Genomic DNA, 22569 nt, shown 5'->3' on the forward strand with positions numbered 1-22569 from the left:
CCGAGCTGGGCAGGAGAAGATGAATGAGGCACGCACAGTTGGAAAAAGCATTTTATTGGGTGCCCTTCCCAGCAGCGCCTTTCTCTTCTCTCTTCTTCACCCCGCTGCTCTTGCCTCGCGGTTCCTTCCTCGCACGATGGAGGACCTCCCTCTTCTTTCTTCTCCGCCAGCCGCTGCAAAGGCAGGAGGACGCGGTCCGGGCCGAGAAGCCCCCGCTCCCCCGGAGGGAGGACAGAGGGACGCCGGGCCGGCCCCCGAAGGGAGCTCTCCACGGCACTGCCCACCCGCCCGCCGTCCTCCACACCTACGCCCCCCTAGTCCGTCCCCCCCCCCCCCCGGAAAAAACCTCGCTAATCGACTTTTCTCACCGAATTGGTGCTCCGCTGCTCCCCCGGGTGCTACTGCTGCCGTCTGGTGCCGGAGCCGGGCTCGGAGGCGGGCACCCTGGGCAAATGCATGTGGGCATGCGAAGCGGCGGCCAAAGAGGCTGCGCCCCTGCTTACAGGGGGCTCGAGCCGCCGCCTGGACTGCAAAGCGCCCGGGACTGGCCGGGCCCTGACTTACAGGGCAGCCCTGGTCCCAAAGGCCCGCGGAGGCTCCTTCTCTCCGCTTCAGGGGCACCCTGACCCGCACCCCGCTAACGGGGTGGTCACCCCACACAAGCTGCCAGCTAAGCACTGTCTACAGTGCTGGGCACCTGCTGCCCTGTAGGCAGGTGAATCGGCAGCGGTGGCTGGTGACTTTGGCCAGGGCTTTTCCTGGGAGGTTCTGGGGGCTTGGGCAGAAGAACTTCCTGAGGGGGGTTCCTCATTACCTGGGAGAAGCTGCCGCTTCAACACGGAACAGCTGGTTGGAAAGTGGATGGTGTTTGGGGCCTGCAAGTGGTGCTTGCCACCCTAAATCTGCTGCCCTGCCCTGCCCTGCCCTGCCCTGCCCCGCCGTGCCCTGCTCCCCTCGCCCTCTGCTCCCAACCCCAGCAGCAGCGTAAGAGAAAGAGAAGCCCAGCAAAGGCAGTAGGCTGAGGGGAAGGGGCCCGTTCCGGGCATCGGGGCTGTGCCTGAAAGCAGGGCCCAGGCCCTGCCTGGGCAACCCTGCCACCGGGAGTCCCTTTTACTGCCCTTAAAGACCCCAGGCTGCCGCGCACCACAGGACGAGAAAAGCGAGCCTGAGGCAGCTGAGCCCGGGGGTGCAGGGAGCGGAGAGGGGAAGGACGGCCCAGGATCAAAAAGAGGATCAGGAAGCACCGCAGGGAGGTCCCTCCGGGGGGGGCACCCCCCCGTTCTCCAAACGGGGGCGCGGGACCGCACCCCCCCCCCCCCGCCAATAGCAGCTCCAGAAGAAGAAAGAAATAAATAAGAGGCATCCAAACATGTATGGAACAGTGAGGCAAGAGCTAGCGAGAGGAGGAGCGGCGAGCTGAAGAGGAGGAAAGAGGCACCGTGAGCAAAGGGAGTTCCCTGTCACCAGGGCTCCAGTCAAACAAGACCATCCTTGGTGCTTTTGGGATGGTTTTTGTGACTCTGGGGAGGTACTTGGCTCAGAGCCGTTCCCTAGATTTTTAGAAGCCATTCCAATTCTGCGTTAAGACACAATTCCCAAATTTTTGCGCCTGAAAGGCCGGGGCCAGGGACACCCGCCTGACTACAGGAGGTGCCCGGGACTCCAGGGCACTGCCCGGGCCCTGACTTACAGGGCAGCCCTGGTCCCAAAGGCCCGCGGAGGCTCCTTCTCTCCGCTTCAGGGGCACCCTGACCTGCACCCCGCTAACGGGGCCGGTCGCCCCACACAGGCTGCCAGCGGAGCAAAAGGCTCCCAGACCCGGACCCTGATTACAGGCGGGTCGACACCCAGGAAGCCACAGAGCTCGGCCTTCCCCCGCAGCAACAGGAACGAGACTCGACAGCCAGGCGGTGGAGCTTCACGGCCAAAGGCCGGGGGGGCCGCGGCCCCAGCCCCGAGCACAGGGGGGGCACCCGCCCGGCCCCCCACACCCTGGCCCCAACGCCTCTGAAAGGCCGGGGCCAGAGCGACCCGCCTGATTACAGGGGGGCCCCTCCAAGCACCTCCCGCCGAGCGCGGGGGACGCGCACAGCCCCGCTTACAGGGCGCTCCGCCTCGCCTCGGCCCTCCCAACCAGCCCCACGGAGCCCGAGGCTCCGGCCTGCGCCCCACTTACGGGCCGGCCCTCCTGGCTGCAGCACACCGCCACCACCACCACCACGTCTTCAGGAGCCCAGGGAGCGACCTCGACCCCAACCGCGGGGAGGTCGCCCCGGCCAAAAGCGGCGCCAAAACAGCACTTCCTCAACCTGCGCCCTTCTAAAGGGCCAGGGAGGGCTCGTTCCTGGGGGCTGGCTAGAGCAGTCTCCCCAGCCCTGCTTACAGGGACCTGGGGCTGCTCCTGGGGACAGAGGGCTCCACGGCTCGTGACACACGCTGGCAGGGCGCCAGCGGGACAGGCAGCCACGCAGGCAGAGACCCAGGCCCTGGCTACAGGCGGGTCGCATTGCCCACGCTACGACTAAGCGGCTTCGCTCCGTCCTGGGAAAGGAGGGGCAAAGCCCGGGCTCCCCCTCCGCTCGCGGCCTCCGAGGGGACCCCCTGTTGCTGCGCAGAGCCCCTCTTTCCCTCCTGGGAAGTTTAGGCTAAGTACGCTGCAGCAATATTAACACTGGCCTAAACAAGCAGCTCATTCACTCGCTCACATGGATGCAGACACACACACACACATACAGGGACAAGGAGAACTTCCCAGAAGAGGGAGCAAGCTCTGCGCAGCCACCGTCTGGGGAGCCATCCCTACCGCCGAGCAGGAGAGCAGAGCCTCAGACCCGCCCCCGGGGCTGCGTGGACACCACAGGGGCCTCTCAACACGCCAAGGGGCTTCACGGGGGACCGAGGGGCAAACGCCGTGACGCGCCCCGACTGCGGGGGTCACTCTGGCCAGGCCGCCAGCAGGCAGAAAGCCACCGGGGCCGGAGGAGGGGGCCGGGGAAACGGCCCTCCCCTGCTTACAGGGGGGGCTCGGGGTCCAGCGAGCTCCGTTTCCCCCCTCGGGTGCGGAGATGGCGGCGCTCACCCTCCTTACAGGGTCGCCCCACTCTCCGGGCAGCCAAAGGAGCAAGACGGCAAAAGGCCGCCGACAGCAAAAGACCAAACCCTGGCTACAGGGAGGTCGCCCAGTGCAAAGCCAGCCAGGGCAGCCAAGGTGCTGGCAATGCTTTTGTGTGACCACAGCCTCAGGGACAAGGACGTCCCTTCGCCCAGAGCACCTTCTCTTCAGCCCTCCACTCCTCCTCTCGCCCACTCCCACCTCACAGTTCCACACGATGCCTTGTGTTTCTTCTCCCAGAGCTTCGGAGGAAGGAGGGCGCAGTCAAACACCAGCTCCCCCGCCCAGAGGAGTGAGAGACGCCAACCCCCACAGGGAGGTCCCCACAGCATTCCCCAACCCCCCGCCATCGTTCCTCCCCTCCTACCCCCCACCCCCCCCAGCTCAGCTACGTCAGACCCACCTTTCTCCGGTGGTATCATCGCCATGGTACCCAGCAGTCCGGAGTAAGGCAAAACAGGGCGTTCCAATGTCAGGGCTGCCCAAGTAGGACCCAGGCCCCGCTGAAATAATGCAATACCCGGAAGGGACCCGTTCACCCCAGCCTCCCGGCTCCCCCCAAGCTGCTCCCAGGGCCGACAGCAGAAAGAAAGAGGATTAGGGCAGGGCACGCCCAGCCCCACACATCCTGGCCCCACGCCTCTGAAAGGCCGGGGCCAGGGACACCCACCTGATTACAGGGGGTTCCTCCCAGCACCTGCCACCGAGCACGGGGGACACGCACAGCCCCGCTTACAGGGCCGCCCCCCTCAGCTCAGCACGCTCAACAAGCCCCATGGAGCCCGAGGCTCTGACCTGCGCCCAAGTTATGGGCCGGCCCTCCTGGCTGCGGCACAACAGCACCATGTCTTCAGAAGCTCCATTCCCCCCGCCCCGGGTGTGGAGACGGTGGCTCTCACCCTCCTTACAGGGCTGCCACTCTCTCCGGACAGCCTAACCATGGGGCAGCATGGCAAAAGGCCAACAAAGGCAAAGACCAAAGCCCTGGTTACAGGGAGGTCGCCCAGCATAAAGCCAGCCAGGGCACCCCAAAGGTGCCGGCAGCACCCTTGTGTTACCACAGCCCCGGTGACAGGGAGGTCCCTTTGCCCAGAGCGCCTTTCTCTTTCGTCGGCTTCAGTCTCCTGGGCTTCCTCTGCTCCTCTTCTCGCTCGCTCTTGCCTCGCAGTGCCACACGACGGATGCCTCCTCTGTCTGCTCCTCCGGCTGCTGCAAAGGCACGAGGACGCGGTCAGGACCCGAGAGGGACGCCGAGCCCCGGGCGGAGCTCTCCACAGAACCACCGACCCAGGACGGAGCTGTCCACAGCACTACCCGACCCCGCCCGTCCTCCCGCCCCTACCCCCTGCTCCCTACCCACCCACCCACCCCTCGGAAAAAACCGCGCCCATCGGGTTTTCTCACGGAATTGGGGCTCCGGTGCTCCCTGCAGGGACGACTCCGAAGGGCGTTCTGCTGCTCCGGGCTCTTGGTCGCTCCCGGCTCCCGGTCGCTCCCTCCGCAGACCCTGAGGCGATGGCTGACCGCGCCTCCCCGGGACGGCGCTTGAGCCCCAGCCCTCCGCACGGCGCTCGCAGCCCCCCCGAAGGCGATGGTCGACCCCCGCCCGCCCGCCCCGAGGCGATTGCGGACCCTTCCCCTGCGGCGCCGGTGCCCGCCCGCCCCGAGACGATCGCACACCCTCCCCACCAAGGCGATGGCCGACCCCCGCCCGCCCCGAGGCGATTGCGGACCCTTCCCAGGCGGCGCCGACCCCCCCCCGCCCGCCCGCCCGCCCCTTCCCCAGGCGGGTCCCGCTCCCCTTCCCCTCAGGCGGCCCCTCACGCGCGCGCCCCTTGACGACTCCCTCACGCGACGGCTCTTCCCGCCCAACCCCGCCCGCGCTTTTGCGCCCGCGCTTTTGCGTCCTCGCGACGGCTCTTCCCGCCGCCCCCGCGCGACGCCCACGTGACGGCTCTTCCCACCGCCCCCGCGAGACGCCCGCGCGACGCCCGGGGGAGGGGGGGGCAGGCACGCGCCCGCCGCAGCCCCCGCGCCTCGGTGCCCCCCCCAGCGGGGCCCGCGTGCGCGGCGCCGGCCCGCGGCCGAGCTCCGGCGCCTCCCGCCGGCGTCGCACCCGCTCTGGAAGAGGCGCTGTGGAAGAGGCGCAGCAATAACACACGCGGTCAGGTCCCACAAGGTGTGAGCCACATTTTCCAGATGGGCAACAAGCGCAGACGCTGCCCGAGCACCTGAAAACAACATACAACGCTCTACCGCAGAGTTACACGCAGGCGCTGGTTTATTTCCTCCCGAAAGAGCAGCTGCATCTCTGCCACCTCCTGGCGGCTCAGCGCCTTGTCACAGGACTGAAACGTCAGCCTGTAGCAGAGGCTCTTCCGTCCGGTCTCTGGCTGCTGGAAACTGTCGATTAACTGGATGGATACGGCCGTTTCACCTGACACCTGCCTAGCAATGGTGTGAAAAGCAACTTCATCAAATTGTTCCCCGTCAGGAACCCAAAAGCTGACATCATGCACATAGGAAGGTGGATAGAGAGAAAAACTCTTGAAAAGTCTTAGCTCTCCTCTAGGAAACTGACAGAGGAACCGTGTGTCTGACGTCCAGAGCATTCGCCAGTCAGATATTCTACAGATCAGCATGGCTAGGAGGTCAAGATTCAATGAAGCAAAGACAACAACCAGCTCACGGCTTACTAGTTCATAATGAGCTGTCCTTATAATTCCCACACAGGATTGTTTCTCGCAGGAGCCTGAAGTATCTCTCTCCGTACAGATGAAGTACTTAATTTTACTAAGCTGAGATTCAAAAGCAGCAAAGTCATTCAGCTCAGCTGTTTCAAAGCTCACTGCTTCTTGCAGATTGATATTCAGTTTAAAGTTAGAAACAGTCTGGTGAAGAGAATCTATGCTGCTTTTAATGTTATTCACCAACAGCTGGATACAGCTGTTCTCTGTACCCCTGTTAACTGCACATACAAAAACCATCTCATGAAAAACAGGCATGGAGTAAGGAGCGATAAGACACTTCCTGAAAACTGGGCCAGAAAGAACATGAAGTGTCCCTGGGGGAAAGGCTCCTCTTTGTATTATTGCTTGAGCATAGGGTAGAAGGGAAGGTCTAAGATAATACTGTTTTGAAATGTTGCATCCCTCTTGTACATTCACGCAGACATTCGTATCTGTGTCCTTGCAAAAATCAACATGGGAAAATAAAACTGCATTTGCCAGTCCATTAGACATTTCTTCCGTGCTTGGAGTCTCCTCTGGGCTCAGAATGATCCAAAAGACATTTGAGCGACAAATATCATTGAGGTGACCTTGGTGGAGCGGAGAAAGGCAGGAGTCAATGTTTTGTAATGGAAAGGTTTGGCTGAGCTCTTCAGTGAGCTTCTCCTTTACTGTCCGTACTGGATGATTTGAATTTAGTTCTAGAAAACCCCTGTGAAAATAAAAGTGCAAATTACAGACACCAGTAAACAGATTTCCTTTAAATGCCTTCGTGTGATCATAATTTGAGTGCAGCAATTTACCTAAAACAATCTCAGATATTAAGCCGGTTTCTAGTAACTACCTGAACAAGTCAAGTCTTTCATCAAAGGTGTTGCAATGGCTAACCCGTTTTCAGGACGGTGGTGTTTGTCTCCAGGTTGCCACCAAGAATAAACTGCACTTTAGCTGGTAAAAAAGGAATGAGACTTAATAGTCAGCATCACCTCTTCCACTCAGCACAGGCATTAACAAACTACAGAAATTAATCAATTATGCTAGCCCTGGATAGTCGCCAAAGTACGCAGCAGTTCACCTAAGAGGTTAGCATTTTTTATCTTATAGCACCCTTAGTATTGTGGTATTAGCAGACACCAAGTCAGCCCCTGGTTTTCTTCCACAGTACGGTAAAACCACGGATTAAAGTTTTCATCTTTATTTGTGTGTTCAGGTATACAGCAGCTTGGTCTTAACCATAAAGTTTCTTTTTGTTCTGTAGGCTTATTTTTCAGTAGGCCATAACCACAAGCCAACATGAAGCAGACTGGAAGAAGAAATGGAACAGGAAATTCTGTAAAGGCAAAGGAGGGAAAGTGAAGCGGTTCCATTTTATCTGACACCTATGCTGGTCATTCCCACTGAGAGTAGCAGCGTGTGTTATTTCCAAACAGAAACTAATTATAAAACTTACCTATTAATTTTATCCACAAGTATTCGTGGTACTTGAAAAGAAACTTTTCGGCTTTTTAGTTCTATCTCGCAGATCATAGGTTTGAAATACGGAAGTGGTGTGCTTCGTGTGAAAATGTGGTTTAAAGCACCCTCTACACAGAAAGATTTATCTTGACTCCTGACAATAAACAAAATCAGAGTAAAGTCATTGATCGTTTCCTATATTTAATGCATCACAAGTAAGCATTAGATAACTAAGATAACCTCATTTTTTAGAGGGTACTTTGTCAAGAAGCTTGCATTTTTATCTTTGCTATTCTGCTTAGAGGCAAAAAAGAACTGTAGCTATTTTAAGGAAAATTAAAGGGAGCTCCTCTCTCCAACAAACAAGATACTAAAAGAACATACTAGTGCTAGGCATTATAAGACCATGTATATCAACTTTTCAGTTTTGCCACATGACGGTTACCTGTAGCCTGTAGACTTATACCCATGGATAGTCTCTGCTTTAAAAGGATGAATGTTACTCAAGATAAATCCAGCTCCTGCTGCCACAGCCACTATTTGCCAGCTGTTGTGCCATTCTCTCCTTGGCTGATCAGCAGGTGTCCCACCTTGTCCGTTGCAAAGAGCCACATGGATCTCTCCCTCCTCTGTCAGCACTTCTGCGGAGCTGGAAGGAAAGCCAGGTAACAAGAAAAAGCCTGCTAGCGCACACAGAAATCTTACAGTGCCAGAGAGTAACACAGCTAGAAATCTGTATCACAGCAGGCAATTAGCACAGAACTACTTTTGGTTTACTCACCTATGGAAAAAGCGGGCAAGAAGCTCTCTATTCTTCACTACCCCAGCCTTTCTCCCACAGTGAGGGAAGTTGAAATAAATACAATCAAACTCTCTTTTTTCTGGTAAAAAATAGTCCTTCAGCTTGGTGCAGTCCACAGAAAACACAACTTCAGCTCCTTCAAAAAAGCAAGACTCTGATATTTATCATTATGGATAATTTTAAAGAAAGGTAGCAATTAAAGTCCTGTAGTCCACTTTTAAGCATATCAGAGCAGCAGCTGCCAGGCATCTTCCCACTCCTGTGCATTAGGAAAACCAGAAAGCCTAGGCTCCCTTTGCTCTCTTGCCGAGACTTCTGCTAACTGGCTACTTGTTGCAGTACTATTTCAGTCTGATTAGGTTTTAGGGTATTTCATTTAGCCTCTTGGACAATTCCCACTCCTCGTGGGAAAAGTGGACTTTTGAGATGCCTGGAGCGGTGATGGGCTCCGAAGGGAGCGGACAGCTCCCAGGCTGGCACCGCAGCGCCAGGTCGCGGGTTTACCGAAGGCGTGCCGCTCTGCAGCCTTGCTTCGATCGGCACGAGAAGTTACCGCTAACGGCTGAGTACGAGCCACACCGCTTCCCTCCCCGTCCCGGCCTCCGACGTCGCTTTGCCCGAGGACCCCCCACTACCTCCCTCCCTCCCTCCCTCCCCACCGGCCGTTCGAGCCCCGCCGGCGCCGACCCACCTGTCTCCCGCAGCCGCCGGATGCTCTCCGCGGCCCGCCCCCGCCCGCGCACCTCCTCTTCGCTCTCGTAGCAAGTGGCCACGACGTGGGTCCCCGCGGCCCCGCACAGGGAGGCCGCGAAGGAGAAGTTGCCCTCGCCGAGCAGCAGGACGCGGCGCTCCGCCGCCATGTCCGCGGCCAGCGCGGGGGCCGGCGCTCGCGGGCCGCCGGCGCTTCCTCATGACGTTCCCGGGTCCCGCGGGCCGCTGCTGCGCTCATCGCCCGATGGGGGCGCCGGGCCGCGCCGCCCCGCTCCCCTGCGAGGCCCCGGGCTGCCGGCTGCGGGGCGGCGGGCTGCGCGTTGCCGCGGCCCCGGGCCTCCGCGCCTCCCCGGGGCCCGCTGCGGAAGCGGCTTCTCTCCGCGGCGCGGCCTGGGCCTCCGCGGGCCTCCGCGGTGCTTTGTAGGCAGCTGCTCCCCCTTCAGGGACCCCTTCGGGGCCCAAATAGCTGCCGGCGCCCCTGGCGAGGCCGGGACCTGTAATTGGCGTGCCGCTGCAGCCCCAGGACCGCAAGTTATGGCTTGAGAGAGAATAGCGACGCTTTGCTGTCACCTGTTCTATTTGTGTGCCCTCAGCTGCTGCACAGGGCAAGGACAGTGTTACAGGGGTCGCACGGGTAATGACAGTGGAAGGCTTAAAACGGGCAAAGGCAAGCTCCAACAGGGACCCACTGCCTGCAGTTGATGCGGTCTGGTCCTGGTTCAGGCATTAGGTCCCTGTGGCCTTCGGTAAATTACTTCGTCAATTTCAAAGGGTGAGTAAGTTACTCTAAGAGCTATTCAGTGACATGTGAAGCTGAGAAATGCAGTATCACCATTTAGGAAAACAGATACTTACCATACCACCTTCTTCCCTGCCCCCCCCGCCCCCCCCAAAAAAAAACCAAAAAGGAAAAAAAAAGCTTTTTGGCATCAAGAAGGAATACAGTTCTTCTCTGATGCCATCTGTCACACATGGAAGTATGGGAGGTCCCTCGCCAGTCACCGGGGGGATGGAAGGGACAACATTCCATGTCATTTTACCTGCAGTTGAGATCCAAGCTGATCCTAGGGAGTTGTTGATTTCTATTGCCAGATCATGTCCAAGATCTCTTTGTACAAGCCCCTCCATGGCTCCTTAATGCATGCTACTGGCCATGAGGAACAGTAGATGGACTGGGACAGCACTTCTAAGTTTTCCCGAGTAAGGGAAGCCGAGCGCCCGCTCCCGGTCGGCAGCGAACGAAAGCAGAGCGGTGCCGAAGCCGCCGGCCGCCATGCCGGGTGTGGGCACGGATGCGCGACCCCGCGCCGCCTGCGCGGGCCGCTGCCAGCGCGCTCGTCCCGGGGACAGCGCGCGTGCCGCGCCGCCGGTAACACCGGGCCGAGCTGGGCAGGAGAGAAGATGAATGAGGCACGCACAGTTGGAAAAAGCATTTTATTGGGTGCCCTTCCCAGCAGCGCCTTTCTCTTCTCTCTTCTTCACCCCGCTGCCGCTCCTCCTCTCGCTCGCTCTTGCCTCGCGGTTCCTTCCTCGCACGATGGAGGACCTCCCTCTTCTTTCTTCTCCGCCAGCCGCTGCAAAGGCAGGAGGACGCGGTCCGGGCCGAGAAGCCCCCGCTCCCCCGGAGGGAGGACAAAGGGACGCCGGACCGGCCCCCGAAGGGAGCTCTCCACGGCACTGCCCACCCGCCCGTCGTCCTCCCACACCTACCCCCCCTAGGCCCCCCCCCCCCCCCCCCCCGGAAAAAACCTCGCTAATCGACTTTTCTCACCAAATTGGTGCTCCGGTGCTCCCCCGGGTGCTACTGCTGCCGTCTGGTGCCGGAGCCGGGCTTGGAGGCGGGCACCCTGGGCAAATGCATGTGGGCATGCGAAGCGGCGGCCAAAGAGGCTGCGCCCCTGCTTACAGGGGGCTCGAGCCGCCGCCTGGACTGCAAAGCGCCCGGGACTGGCCGGGCCCTGACTTACAGGGCAGCCCTGGTCCCAAAGGCCCGCGGAGGCTCCTTCTCTCCGCTTCAGGGGCACCCTGACCCGCACCCCGCTAACGGGGCGGTCACCCCACACAAGCTGCCAGCTAAGCACTGTCTACAGTGCTGGGCACCTGCTGCCCTGTAGGCAGGTGAATCGGCAGCGGTGGCTGGTGACTTTGGCCAGGGCTTTTCCTGGGAGGTTTTGGGGGCTTGGGCAGAAGAACTTCCTGAGGGGGGTTCCTCATTACCTGGGAGAAGCTGCCGCTTCAACACGGAACAGCTGGTTGGAAAGTGGATGGTGTCTGGGGCCTGCAAGTGGTGCTTGCCACCCTAAATCTGCTGCCCTGCCCTGCCCTGCCCTGCCCTGCCCCGCCGTGCCCTGCTCCCCTCGCCCTCTGCTCCCAACCCCAGCAGCAGCGTAAGAGAAAGAGAAGCCCAGCAAAGGCAGTAGGCTGAGGGGAAGGGGCCCGTTCCGGGCATCGGGGCTGTGCCTGAAAGCAGGGCCCAGGCCCTGCCTGGGCAACCCTGCCACCGGGAGTCCCTTTTACTGCCCTTAAAGACCCCAGGCTGCCGCGCACCACAGGACGAGAAAAGCGAGCCTGAGGCAGCTGAGCCCGGGGGTGCAGGGAGCGGAGAGGGGAAGGACGGCCCAGGATCAAAAAGAGGATCAGGAAGCACCGCAGGGAGGTCCCTCCGGGGGGGGCACCCCCCCGTTCTCCAAACGGGGGCGCGGGACCGCACCCCCCCCCCCCCGCCAATAGCAGCTCCAGAAGAAGAAAGAAATAAATAAGAGGCATCCAAACATGTATGGAACAGTGAGGCAAGAGCTAGCGAGAGGAGGAGCGGCGAGCTGAAGAGGAGGAAAGAGGCACCGTGAGCAAAGGGAGTTCCCTGTCACCAGGGCTCCAGTCAAACAAGACCATCCTTGGTGCTTTTGGGATGGTTTTTGTGACTCTGGGGAGGTACTTGGCTCAGAGCCGTTCCCTAGATTTTTAGAAGCCATTCCAATTCTGCGTTAAGACACAACTCCCAAATTTTTGCGCCTGAAAGGCCGGGGCCAGGGACACCCGCCTGACTACAGGAGGTGCCCGGGACTCCAGGGCACTGCCCGGGCCCTGACTTACAGGGCAGCCCTGGTCCCAAAGGCCCGCGGAGGCTCCCTCTCTCCGCTTCAGGGGCACCCTGACCCGCACCCCGCTAACGGGGCCGGTCGCCCCACACAGGCTGCCAGCGGAGCAAAAGGCTCCCAGACCCGGACCCTCGTTACAGGCGGGTCGACACCCAGGAAGCCACAGAGCTCGGCCTTCCCCCGCAGCAACAGGAACGAGACTCGACAGCCAGGCGGTGGAGCTTCACGGCCAAAGGCCGGGGGGGCCGCGGCCCCAGCCCCGAGCACAGGGGGGCACCCGCCCGGCCCCCCACACCCTGGCCCCAACGCCTCTGAAAGGCCGGGGCCAGAGCGACCCGCCTGATTACAGGGGGTCCCCTCCAAGCACCTCCCGCCGAGCGCGGGGGACGCGCACAGCCCCGCTTACGGGGCGCTCCGCCTCGCCTCGGCCCTCCCAACCAGCCCCACGGAGCCCGAGGCTCCGGCCTGCGCCCCACTTACGGGCCGGCCCTCCTGGCTGCAGCACACCGCCACCACCACCACCACGTCTTCAGGAGCCCAGGGAGCGACCTCGACCCCAACCGCGGGGAGGTCGCCCCAGCCAAAAGCGGCGCCAAAACAGCACTTCCTCAACCTGCGCCCTTCTAAAGGGCCAGGGAGGGCTCGTTCCTGGGGGCTGGCTAGAGCAGCCTCCCCAGCCCTGCTTACAGGGACCTGGGGCTGCTCCTGGGGACAGAGGGCTCCACGGCTCGTGGCACACGCTGGCAGGGCGCCAGCGGGACGGGCAGCCACGCAGGCAGAGACCCAGGCCCTGGCTACAGGCGGGTCGCGTTGCCCACGCTACGACTAAGCGGCTTCGCTCCGTCCTGGGAAAGGAGGGGCAAAGCCCGGGCTCCCCCTCCGCTCGCGGCCTCCGAGGGGACCCCCTGTTGCTGCGCAGAGCCCCTCTTTCCCTCCTGGGAAGTTTAGGCTAAGTACGCTGCAGCAATATTAACACTGGCCTAAACAAGCAGCTCATTCACTCGCTCACATGGATGCAGACACACACACACTCATACAGGGACAAGGAGAACTTCCCAGAAGAGGGAGCAAGCTCTGCGCAGCCACTGTCTGGGGAGCCATCCCTACCGCCGAGCAGGAGAGCAGAGCCTCAGACCCGCCTCCGGGGCTGCGTGGACACCACAGGGGCCTCTCAACACGCCAAGGGGCTTCACGGGGGACCGAGGGGCAAACGCCGTGACACGCCCCGACTGCGGGGGGTCACTCTGGCCAGGCCGCCAGCAGGCAGAAAGCCGCCGGGGCCGGAGGAGGGGGCCGGGGAAACGGCCCTCCCCTGCTTACAGGGGGGGCTCGGGGTCCAGCGAGCTCCGTTTCCCCCCTCGGGTGCGGAGATGGCGGCGCTCACCCTCCTTACAGGGTCGCCCCACTCTCCGGGCAGCCAAAGGAGCAAGACGGCAAAAGGCCGCCGACAGCAAAAGCAAAGACCAAACCCTGGTTACAGGGAGGTCGCCCAGCGCAAAGCCAGCCAGGGCAGCCAAGGTGCTGGCAATGCTTTTGTGTGACCACAGCCTCAGGGACAAGGACGTCCCTTCGCCCAGAGCACCTTCTCTTCAGCCCTCCACTCCTCCTCTCGCCCACTCCCACCTCACAGTTCCACACGATGCCTTGTGTTTCTTCTCCCAGAGCTTCGGAGGAAGGAGGGCGCAGTCAAACACCAGCTCCCCCGCCCAGAGGAGTGAGAGACGCCAACCCCCACAGGGAGGTCCCCACAGCATTCCCCGACCCCCCGCCATCGTTCCTCCCCTCCTACCCCCCACCCCCCCCAGCTCAGCTACGTCAGACCCACCTTTCTCCGGTGGTATCATCGCCATGGTACCCAGCAGTCCGGAGTAAGGCAAAACAGGGCGTTCCAATGTCAGGGCTGCCCAAGTAGGACCCAGGCCCCGCTGAAATAATGCAATACCCGGAAGGGGCCCGTTCACCCCAGCCTCCCGGCTCCCCCCAGGCTGCTCCCAGGGCCGACAGCAGAAAGAAAGAGGATTAGGGCAGGGCACGCCCAGCCCCACACATCCTGGCCCCATGCCTCTGAAAGGCCGGGGCCAGGGACACCCACCTGATTACAGGGGGGTCCTCCCAGCACCTGCCACCGAGCACGGGGGACGCACACAGCCCCGCTTACAGGGCCGCCCCCCTCAGCTCAGCACGCTCAACAAGCCCCATGGAGCCCGAGGCTCTGATCTGCGCCCAAGTTATGGGCCGGCCCTCCTGGCTGCGGCACAACAGCACCGTGTCTTCAGGAGCTCCATTCCCGCCCCCCCCGGGTGTGGAGACGGTGGCTCTCACCCTCCTTACAGGGCTGCCACTCTCTCCGGACAGCCTAACCATGGGGCAGCATGGCAAAAGGCCAACAAAGGCAAAGACCAAAGCCCTGGTTACAGGGAGGTCGCCCAGCATAAAGCCAGCCAGGGCACCCCAAAGGTGCCGGCAGCACCCTTGTGTTACCACAGCCCCGGTGACAGGGAGGTCCCTTTGCCCAGAGTGCCTTTCTCTCTCATCGGCTTCAGTCTCCTGGGCTTCCTCTGCTCCTCTTCTCGCTCGCTCTTGCCTCGCAGTGCCACACGACGGATGCCTCCTCTGTCTGCTCCTCCGGCTGCTGCAAAGGCACGAGGACGCGGTCAGGACCCGAGAGGGACGCCGAGCCCCGGGCGGAGCTCTCCACAGAACCACCGACCCAGGACGGAGCTGTCCACAGCACTACCCGACCCCGCCCGTCCTCCCGCCCCTACCCCCTGCTCCCTACCCACCCACCCACCCCTCGGAAAAAACCGCGCCCATCGGGTTTTCTCACGGAATTGGGGCTCCGGTGCTCCCTGCAGGGACGACTCCGAAGGGCGCTCTGCTGCTCCGGGCTCCTGGTCGCTCCCGGCGGGGCTGGACCCTCCGCAGACCCTGAGGCGATGGCTGACCGCGCCTCCCCGGGACGGCGCTTGAGCCCCAGCCCTCCGCACGGCGCTCGCAGCCCCCCCGAAGGCGATGGTCGACCCCCGCCCGCCCGCCCCGAGGCGATTGCGGACCCTTCCCCTGCGGCGCCGGTGCCCGCCCGCCCCGAGACGATCGCACACCCTCCCCACCAAGGCGATGGCCGACCCCCGCCCGCCCCGAGGCGATTGCGGACCCTTCCCAGGCGGCGCCGACCCCCGCCCGCCCGCCCGCCCGCCCCTTCCCCAGGCGGGTCCCGCTCCCCTTCCCCTCAGGCGGCCCCTCACGCGCGCGCCCCTTGACGACTCCCTCACGCGACGGCTCTTCCCGCCCGACCCCGCCCGCGCTTTTGCGCCCGCGCTTTTGCGTCCTCGCGACGGCTCTTCCCGCCGCCCCCGCGCGACGCCCACGTGACGGCTCTTCCCACCGCCCCCGCGAGACGCCCGCGCGACGCCCGGGGGAGGGGGGGGCAGGCACGCGCCCGCCGCAGCCCCCGCGCCTCGGTGCCCCCCCCAGCGGGGCCCGCGTGCGCGGCGCCGGCCCGCGGCCGAGCTCCGGCACCTCCCGCCGGTGTCGCACCCTCTCTGGAAGAGGCGCTTTGGAAGAGGCGCAGCAATAACACACGCGGTCAGGTCCCACAAGGTGTGAGCCACATTTTCCAGATGGGCAACAAGCGCAGACGCTGCCCGAGCACATGAAAACAACATACAACGCTCTACCGCAGAGTTACACGCAGGCGCTGGTTTATTTCCTCCCGAAAGAGCAGCTGCATCTGTCGCCTGTTCTATTTGTCTGCCCTCAGCTGCTGCACAGGGCAAGGACAGTGTTACAGGGGTCACACGGGTAATGACAGTGGAAGGCTTAAAACGGGCAAAGGCAAGCTCCAACAGGGACCCACTGCCTGCAGTTGATGCGGTCTGGTCCTGGTTCAGGCATTAGGTCCCTGTGGCCTTCGGTAAATTACTTCGTCAATTTCAAAGGGTGAGTAAGTTACTCTGAGAGCTATTCAGTGACATGTGAAGCTGAGAAATGCAGTATCACCATTTAGGAAAACAGATACTTACCATACCACCTTCTTCCCTGCCCCCCCCCGCCCCCCCCCCCAAAAAAAACCAAAAAGGAAAAAAAAAGCTTTTTGGCATCAAGAAGGAATACAGTTCTTCTCTGATGCCATCTGTCACACATGGAAGTATGGGAGGTCCCTCGCCAGTCACCGGGGGGATGGAAGGGACAACATTCCATGTCATTTTACCTGCAGTTGAGATCCAAGCTGATCCTAGGGAGTTGTTGATTTCTATTGCCAGATCATGTCCAAGATCTCTTTGTACAAGCCCCTCCATGGCTCCTTAATGCATGCTACTGGCCATGAGGAACAGTAGATGGACTGGGACAGCACTTCTAAGTTTTCCCAGTGTGGCTGGAGGTGCACCACCAATTAAAATGATTACTGAATGAACACCCTTGTAGGGAAGTGGAATGAAGAGTGATACGATATCCAGAGAATTGTGCAGCCCAAGCCACCTCCTTCCCAGGTGTGTCCTTGTGCTTTACCTTACTGGAGATAGAGCAAAGCTCAGTTGAGATGATCACTGGTCACTTAATTTGTCATGCACACAGGGCATTGTCCTTTCCATCCCCAGCTATGAATACATCAAAGCCAAGCCTCCCATGAATAGTTTCCCTTTCTGCAGCCCTGCTCCTAGTCTTTTCTACTGTTTTCTAAAAATGCAGAAGGGCTACAGGTAGCACCCTTTTCTCTGATGAGTGTCCTACAACCGTCCCACCACAGGATTAAAGATGTGAGGAATGCTTTTTTGTTTAAACTCAGTCTTACTACTTGTAACAGTGGCCCCAGTCCAGCTCTTTCCTTTGCTGTTCAGATGGTGAATCAGAAGTCACCACCGAAGCTTTGTGATCTTGGGCTAGACTGACTTGAAAGTAGTAGTGCAATTGCAGATACTTTGGTCTTCCTGTAGGATATAAAATGTTAAAGTTTTTTACTTATATTTAGCCATGCTAAATGTAAGTTTTTCTTTTCAATATACTCCCTGCTTTGAAACAACATAGTCTTCAGATTACAAGAAGGGAAAGAACCAGAGAAAAAAAGTACGTGCACAGAACTGAAACATAGTCTGTCGGATCTGTAGTGTAGCTAAAGAGGAGCTTCTGAATTACATTTGTACTTTGAGATGACAGAATTGCTTTCTCGTTGAGTTGTGCTCCTGTGCCACCACAGAACAGGTATTTCGAGTCATTCAGGGAACGGTATTTGCATTTCAAGTGTTCTTGTCTGGCTAACCTCATCATGTTTATCCCCAAAGAGCTTTCACTCAAAATTCCCGTTTCTTGCTCCTGAGTTTGAGCCTAACAAAACTGTGCTCTATAGAAAATATTTCTCTCAGTTGCACTTTCTGGATATATTACTATTTTGCACTTACTTCCTCAAGTTTTTTTTTGTGTTTATTCTTTTAGGATTTGAACAAGAACGTCATTGGTTTCCAGGCCACCACCCTGAGTTGAAACCTCCTTTGTTCAACCCAACTGCTCAGCCCTGCTACACAATAGACTACAGGCCCCATATGGCAGCATTTTCTTTGCTTATATCCAACACTCAGAGAAGAAACCAGGAAAAGCAACAGAGATGATGGAGAGAATCTGCAGACTATGCTTTCAGAATAACAGGAGGCTTGTCTGCCAGCAGTGTTACAAGGATATCCTTCAAGCAAAAAGACCTGTCACTTTAAAGCCAAATGTAGCATCATGTGAGAAACATTCTTCCTTCTTTCTAAGCTGTATTGTTTGTAACCTATGTGTGTTTCTGTCACTTGTTTCTTGTGCAGAGCTAACTGCAAGTCACCAGTCACCCTGTGTCTTGTCAGTAAAGCTCAACTAACACCTTAACTGGAAGAGCTTATTAGAACCAGCTAATAGGACACACTAGACCTTGGCAATTAGGTGGGATTTGGGGTATTTGCCAATGACCCTACATCACTGAGTGCTCATTTTATTTTTCTCACTTAAAACCATGGAAGAAGGATGCCCTCTTAGTTTATTTGGGATTTAAACTGATCCCTTCTAATATAACTTTTGTCTTAGCAGGTATAAGGAACATAGAAAATACGTCAGGTCATAACTGATGATCTGTGCGACAGATCTATGGCATGCTGTCCTTTTTGGAGATGAATTTTAGAAATTCAATTCCAGTAATAGAGACTTTCCTTTATGCTCATATCCCTTTGAAGAGAGGTGCTAAGCAGGTGATGACACCTGAGAAGTGTTTTGTTCTACTCAACAATGTTAGCATAAATCAGATTAATGCTGTTCATTGTTTGAGGGGCACTGACAACATAGTTTCAAACTGATGTGATTTGCACCATGAGAGCAGGACGTTATTCTCCTCTCTGGATATATCCGTGTTTACTGCAGCTATGCAGTTTTCATCTGCAACTGCTCTGAACTGGTTGCAGCACTTGGATGCTTCTCCATAACATGAGTCATTCTAGAGATTTAAGATACAGCTGTCTTCCATTCAGTTGTTATCTAATACCCACACTTCGAATGGGTTTCGATTGTCCTGAAGTTGTTTTACCAGTCTAATCTCCACTGGGGAAACTTTTCTGTTGCTTGTGAAACACTCTGAAATCCTCTGGCAACACTGAAGGAAAAGGCTCGTCCAATTAGATGTTTGCAAAACATTAATGTACACAAAGTGAAACTAGCACAGCATTCTGAACACCGAGACAAGCTCTCCTGGACATACCTGCCACTCAACCTGTAAGCAAGAATGATGCCAGGTATGTTTCTCTGCACAACAACCATACACAGCTTTCTTGACCCAACACTTCCCTTGCCCTTAGTGCTCGAAACAAAAAAAATACAAACTGCTTATTCATGTTTTATTTGTTAGTAAATGTACTCAGCATAAATAATAAGAGTAGCCATTCAGTACAGCTGACATATGATGAAAAGTGCTCTTGAATGGCCCTCTGGGGTGACTTTAAATAGCAGCCTACTTCCTTTGAGCTCCTGCAATGGCAGACTTCTCTTCACGGGTGATAGGGATATTGCGCTCAGGGACATCACTTAGTTTCCTCGGTGCGCTCACCGTCAGGACACCATCCAGAGAGAGTGATGAGGTTATGGTCAGAGGGTCCACGTCATCTGGAATCCTGTATTTCCTGTTGAACTCCCTGGCAATAAAGCCATGCTCATCCTTCAAAAGGAGAAGAGAAGGAACAGCCCTGATTAGAAATGTTCACTCAGTTCCACCTAAACCATAGGCCCTTTGCATAAAGTCTGAGATCAGGAAGCTCCAGCTCTCAAAGGAAAACTTTTCAGAAAGTTAAAAGAGTTTTTATTATGAGATGCCTTTTTTAAAGAGCCAAGCCTGGCCAAAGTGAGACACTGCCGTGCCTAGGCTGCAGGTGCCTGCAGTTACACTGCTTACAGAAGGAGGCTTTATGTTCCAGCTCTTGTGCCAGCCAGAGACTGGCTTCATTGAGCAGTGGTGTGCTGTCATTCCTAAGATGCAGCAGCTAGACCTACATGGAGTGCCAGCCACCCCTGTTCTTGAGGGTCTCCAGAGCTCTAGTCACACATGGTAATACACTCTGCTGTAGTGCTTCATTTTTTTCTTAGACAAAAAAAATTGAAGAAGCTATGTCAGGATTACAGGCTTCCACCAGCTACAAGTAATGCTGTATTTCCTGACTGTGCTCGCAGAAGCTCATAGAGCTGACAATTCCAGTGACATAGCTACTTCATCGTGTGGATGCATTTCCTTCTGGGAAGGAGGTGGGGGTGCGGGACGGGAGGGAGATGGGGACTGGCCAACCCTGTTACATACAGCTTTGGACATGGCTTTGGACTTCTGTCTGCCCAGTTGCCACATAGGTCTCCAGAGCCAGCAAGGAGTGGGATGACTGACAGCAGAACACAACCTTCAAGGATTACAAACTGATAGATGGGCCTTTTTCAGGAGGAGGGAGGTAGCCTCATGGTAACGGAACAGGGCAATGCACTGATTCATTATCTGGTTTAATTATTACAGTTTGTGGTTAGCTTATTGAATGCCTCCCTGCATTCCTGGCCTCTTCCCAGAAAGACGGAGGCCCAGAAATGCCCATTTCAAAGATGATTTTCCAGTTCAGTTCACAGTTCATGTAACATCAGCAATAAATCTCCACCCTGTTGCTGCCCAGTCTGGGATCAGCTGGGGGGTGGCACAGAGCATCTTCCATTAGGATTGATTGATAAAAAGCATTAGAAGTATTTGAGGTGAGCACGGGAGAGGATTGTTTTGCAGTCTCCTTGTTTAACCATAGATGAGGAAGTTCACACTGACTCTATCAGTTGCACAGTTAAAGTAGAAGTACCTGGCGCTCCTCGTGTTTCGCATGAATTTCTACCATGTCCCCAAGCACCTTCACTTTTAGCTCCTCAGGGGAGAAATGCTTCACATCAAGATTCACTGAAAATTTGTCCTTCTCCAGTCGCATCTGCAAAACAAGAAGGTGACTTCAGAAAAGAGCAGGTCAGGGTTTCAACTTAAAAATGCTCTCAGAATATAGCAGTTCAAGACTCAAGCTGGTACCTACACATGCGCTGTCTGACCTTCGTTCGATCCTGGGATTCTGATCTGGGTGGCTTTGTCCATTGCTGGCCTGTTACATTAATGCCTATCACTGCAGTAACTAAAATGTGAATGCTTTCTCTCAATTGCATAAAAAAAATGTTTTCCTTGGGAGTGAGGAAGAGATTATCTTAATCTGAATTTGTTAATTTGACTCTTCAGCTGGTGTACAGCTTTCACATCCAATTATTTTTACAGAATGTCTGGAGGTTTCCAGTTTCTGTGACTGGATTTTTCAAAGTCCTTCAAGCAAAAGAAACCCTGACTGTGCAGCTGACTGCAGCTCATCTGCAGGTTTGCAGGCTTTCCCCCGCATCATCACTCTTTAGTAACCAAAATAATGTGTCACTGGTGAGCAGTACTGCCTCACTGCTCACCTCTGTTATCTGAGCAGCATGACTTCTGCTGAAACTCTGAGTCACCTGCTGCTCATCTCACCTCCTTCCCTTCCATTTTGCACTTTATCACTTCTAACAAATACTCCTTTTTGCTGCTTCCTGAGGTTGAATTTGCATTTTCTGCATGTCTTGGACAACATTTGTGGGACTTTGCTACATGATCTGGCTGTCTCTGCCTTCTTGCTGCATTCATGGTCAGGGTGCATGCGAGCCTCCTGGAGCTCTGCTCTGGTATTTGGAGGCAGTGTTTGTGCCAGCTTTAGGCTTACTGGTTTCCGCAGTTTGACCTGGGAGTCTAAGTGCTTCCTCTTCCTTCTAGATTATTTGTGAAGATTTCTCCACTGAGATAGTCAGGTGTTGTTATCTGTGATGCTTATTATGGCTGCTTCAGTGGACAGCCAGACCCAGGTCGCTAAATCAAGGGAAACATTATGCAAAGATTTAAAAAATACTTTCCTCTCATTCCTTTGGCTTAGAACAGCTCGCAGTTGACTCGCAGAGCAAACAAGGTTGGTTGAACTGCGTGCCTCTTGGCTCAGCCCCTGAAGCAAGCAGATGGCTGTTTCATGATCCTTTGGGTCCTGTATCTTACTTAAAATGCTGCTCTTCTCATCAGTGACTCTTTAAAACAGGTCCCTTTTTCCTCAGTGACCGTGAGCTCCCACACTGTCTGACATGCGGATCCCACTACCCCTGCCCACTACCCCTGTGCTGTTTACTTCTCAGGAGGGAGTAGAATTGAAAGTTTTGCAGAGCAGACAGGGAAATTAGGCTTCCTCCTTTCTTCCGTCAGCTCTTACAGTCATTTGCCGCACACACTCAGCCCAGTTTGCCTCTATTCCCAACACTATGGCAATACTTGCTCTCAGTCACAAAAGATTAGCAGAGCATGCAGAGGTTCTTGCCTAATGCAGAGGAGCAGAGGCACAAGCACAAACACAGCACCCTTTTCCCCAGCCTTTTCCTAATCACCTACAAGCAGCTTCCAAGCTCTCAGCAATCATGCATCTCCAGCTCCAGATCCACCAGGATGTGCACGCAGCAATAACAAAGAGCATTAAGAAGGGAAGATTACCTCAGAGAGTCCCGCCTCTAGCCAACTGGGCATCCGAAGAATGGGGGATCTCATCAGGAAGGGACTGAAGGTGGGGGAAGCAGGGAGCAGCTCTGACTCCTGCAGGTGCTCTCCGAAAGTCTGGTCAAAGATACGACTTGGTGCCAACCAGGATAACAGAGGTCTGCGGATCAGGGGGTTGTGAATGGTGATATCCATTGGAGAGCGCTGGAGGAGCCTGGCAAACAACTGTGCTGCAGTGCTGTGCTGGGAGCTGGGGACAGCTTTATACCCGTGCAGCTGGCCTAGCCTTACCCCCCCGCGAGGCCTCTTGAACAGTGGTGTCAGGGATTTTATTGTCCTGCTCCTGGGCTGGTCCCTTCAGCGGTGCCCAGTAGCTGTCTGGGGGATTTGAACACGCTGCTGAGGAGGAGGGGGAAGGGGAGAAGAAGAAAAGGAGCCTAATGGGGCAGCAAGAAGCCAAACTGCCCAGTCGCCCGCCCCACTCCCCACGTGCTGTTTATCTGCAGAGTCCCAAGCAGGCTTGGCGGATGTTCCCAGCTGCTTTGGATGCCAACGGGATCAATGCAGCTCCTATCTTTGGCTCACAGGGAAAATGA

The 22569-nt window shown here is 57.0% G+C and overlaps 3 protein-coding genes across 5 annotated transcripts; 1 reads left to right on the forward strand and 2 right to left on the reverse strand.

The window, feature by feature from the left end:
* Positions 1-5364: 5364 nt before the first annotated feature.
* On the reverse strand, positions 5365-10077 carry FDXACB1 (ferredoxin-fold anticodon binding domain containing 1). Of its 3 annotated transcripts, none has more exons than XM_068418326.1 (5): positions 9850-10077; positions 8078-8234; positions 7742-7945; positions 7292-7450; positions 5365-6553 (listed from the first exon to the last, which is right to left on the reverse strand). In XM_068418326.1, exons 1-5 carry the CDS (start codon positions 9935-9937, stop codon positions 5365-5367), a joined length of 1797 nt encoding a protein of 598 aa, XP_068274427.1. In that variant the 5' UTR covers positions 9938-10077. The 3 variants fall into 3 exon arrangements, with proteins under 3 accessions (XP_068274427.1, XP_068274426.1, XP_068274428.1); XM_068418325.1 differs by lacking the exon at positions 9850-10077 and adding an exon at positions 8790-9040; XM_068418327.1 differs by lacking the exons at positions 5365-6553; positions 9850-10077 and adding exons at positions 7055-7171; positions 8790-9040.
* A 6095-nt stretch (positions 10078-16172) lies between these two features.
* Positions 16173-17385, forward strand: CFAP68 (cilia and flagella associated protein 68). The gene is given in 2 exon segments (XM_068418149.1): positions 16173-16397; positions 17338-17385. Coding segments are annotated over 2 exon segments (273 nt in total).
* Positions 17386-18754: 1369 nt separating this feature from the next.
* CRYAB (crystallin alpha B) lies at positions 18755-22422 on the reverse strand. The gene is made up of 3 exons (XM_068418343.1): positions 21971-22422; positions 20241-20363; positions 18755-19078 (listed from the first exon to the last, which is right to left on the reverse strand). Exons 1-3 carry the CDS (start codon positions 22166-22168, stop codon positions 18875-18877), a joined length of 525 nt encoding a protein of 174 aa, XP_068274444.1. The 5' UTR covers positions 22169-22422; the 3' UTR covers positions 18755-18874.
* Positions 22423-22569: the final 147 nt, after the last annotated feature.

The sequence above is a fragment of the Nyctibius grandis genome, chromosome 25 (genome assembly GCF_013368605.1).
Source record: "Nyctibius grandis isolate bNycGra1 chromosome 25, bNycGra1.pri, whole genome shotgun sequence".
In the NCBI taxonomy this organism is placed as follows: domain Eukaryota; kingdom Metazoa; phylum Chordata; class Aves; order Nyctibiiformes; family Nyctibiidae; genus Nyctibius; species Nyctibius grandis.

Coding starts and splice junctions, on each gene's coding strand:
- CRYAB (XM_068418343.1), bottom strand. CDS start 22,168: ATGGATATCACCATTCACAACCCCCTGATCCGCAGACCTCTGTTATCC. Junction 20,364..21,970: donor TAGAGGCGGGACTCTCTGAG/GTAATCTTCCCT, acceptor CTTGTTTTGCAG/ATGCGACTGGAGAAGGACAA. Junction 19,079..20,240: donor CGAAACACGAGGAGCGCCAG/GTACTTCTACTT, acceptor CTCCTTTTGAAG/GATGAGCATGGCTTTATTGC.
- FDXACB1 (XM_068418325.1), bottom strand. CDS start 8,958: ATGGCGGCGGAGCGCCGCGTCCTGCTGCTCGGCGAGGGCAACTTCTCC. Junction 7,946..8,077: donor CTTGCCCGCTTTTTCCATAG/GTGAGTAAACCA, acceptor CTTTCCTTCCAG/CTCCGCAGAAGTGCTGACAG. Junction 6,554..7,291: donor CTTGTGGATAAAATTAATAG/GTAAGTTTTATA, acceptor TTATTTTCACAG/GGGTTTTCTAGAACTAAATT.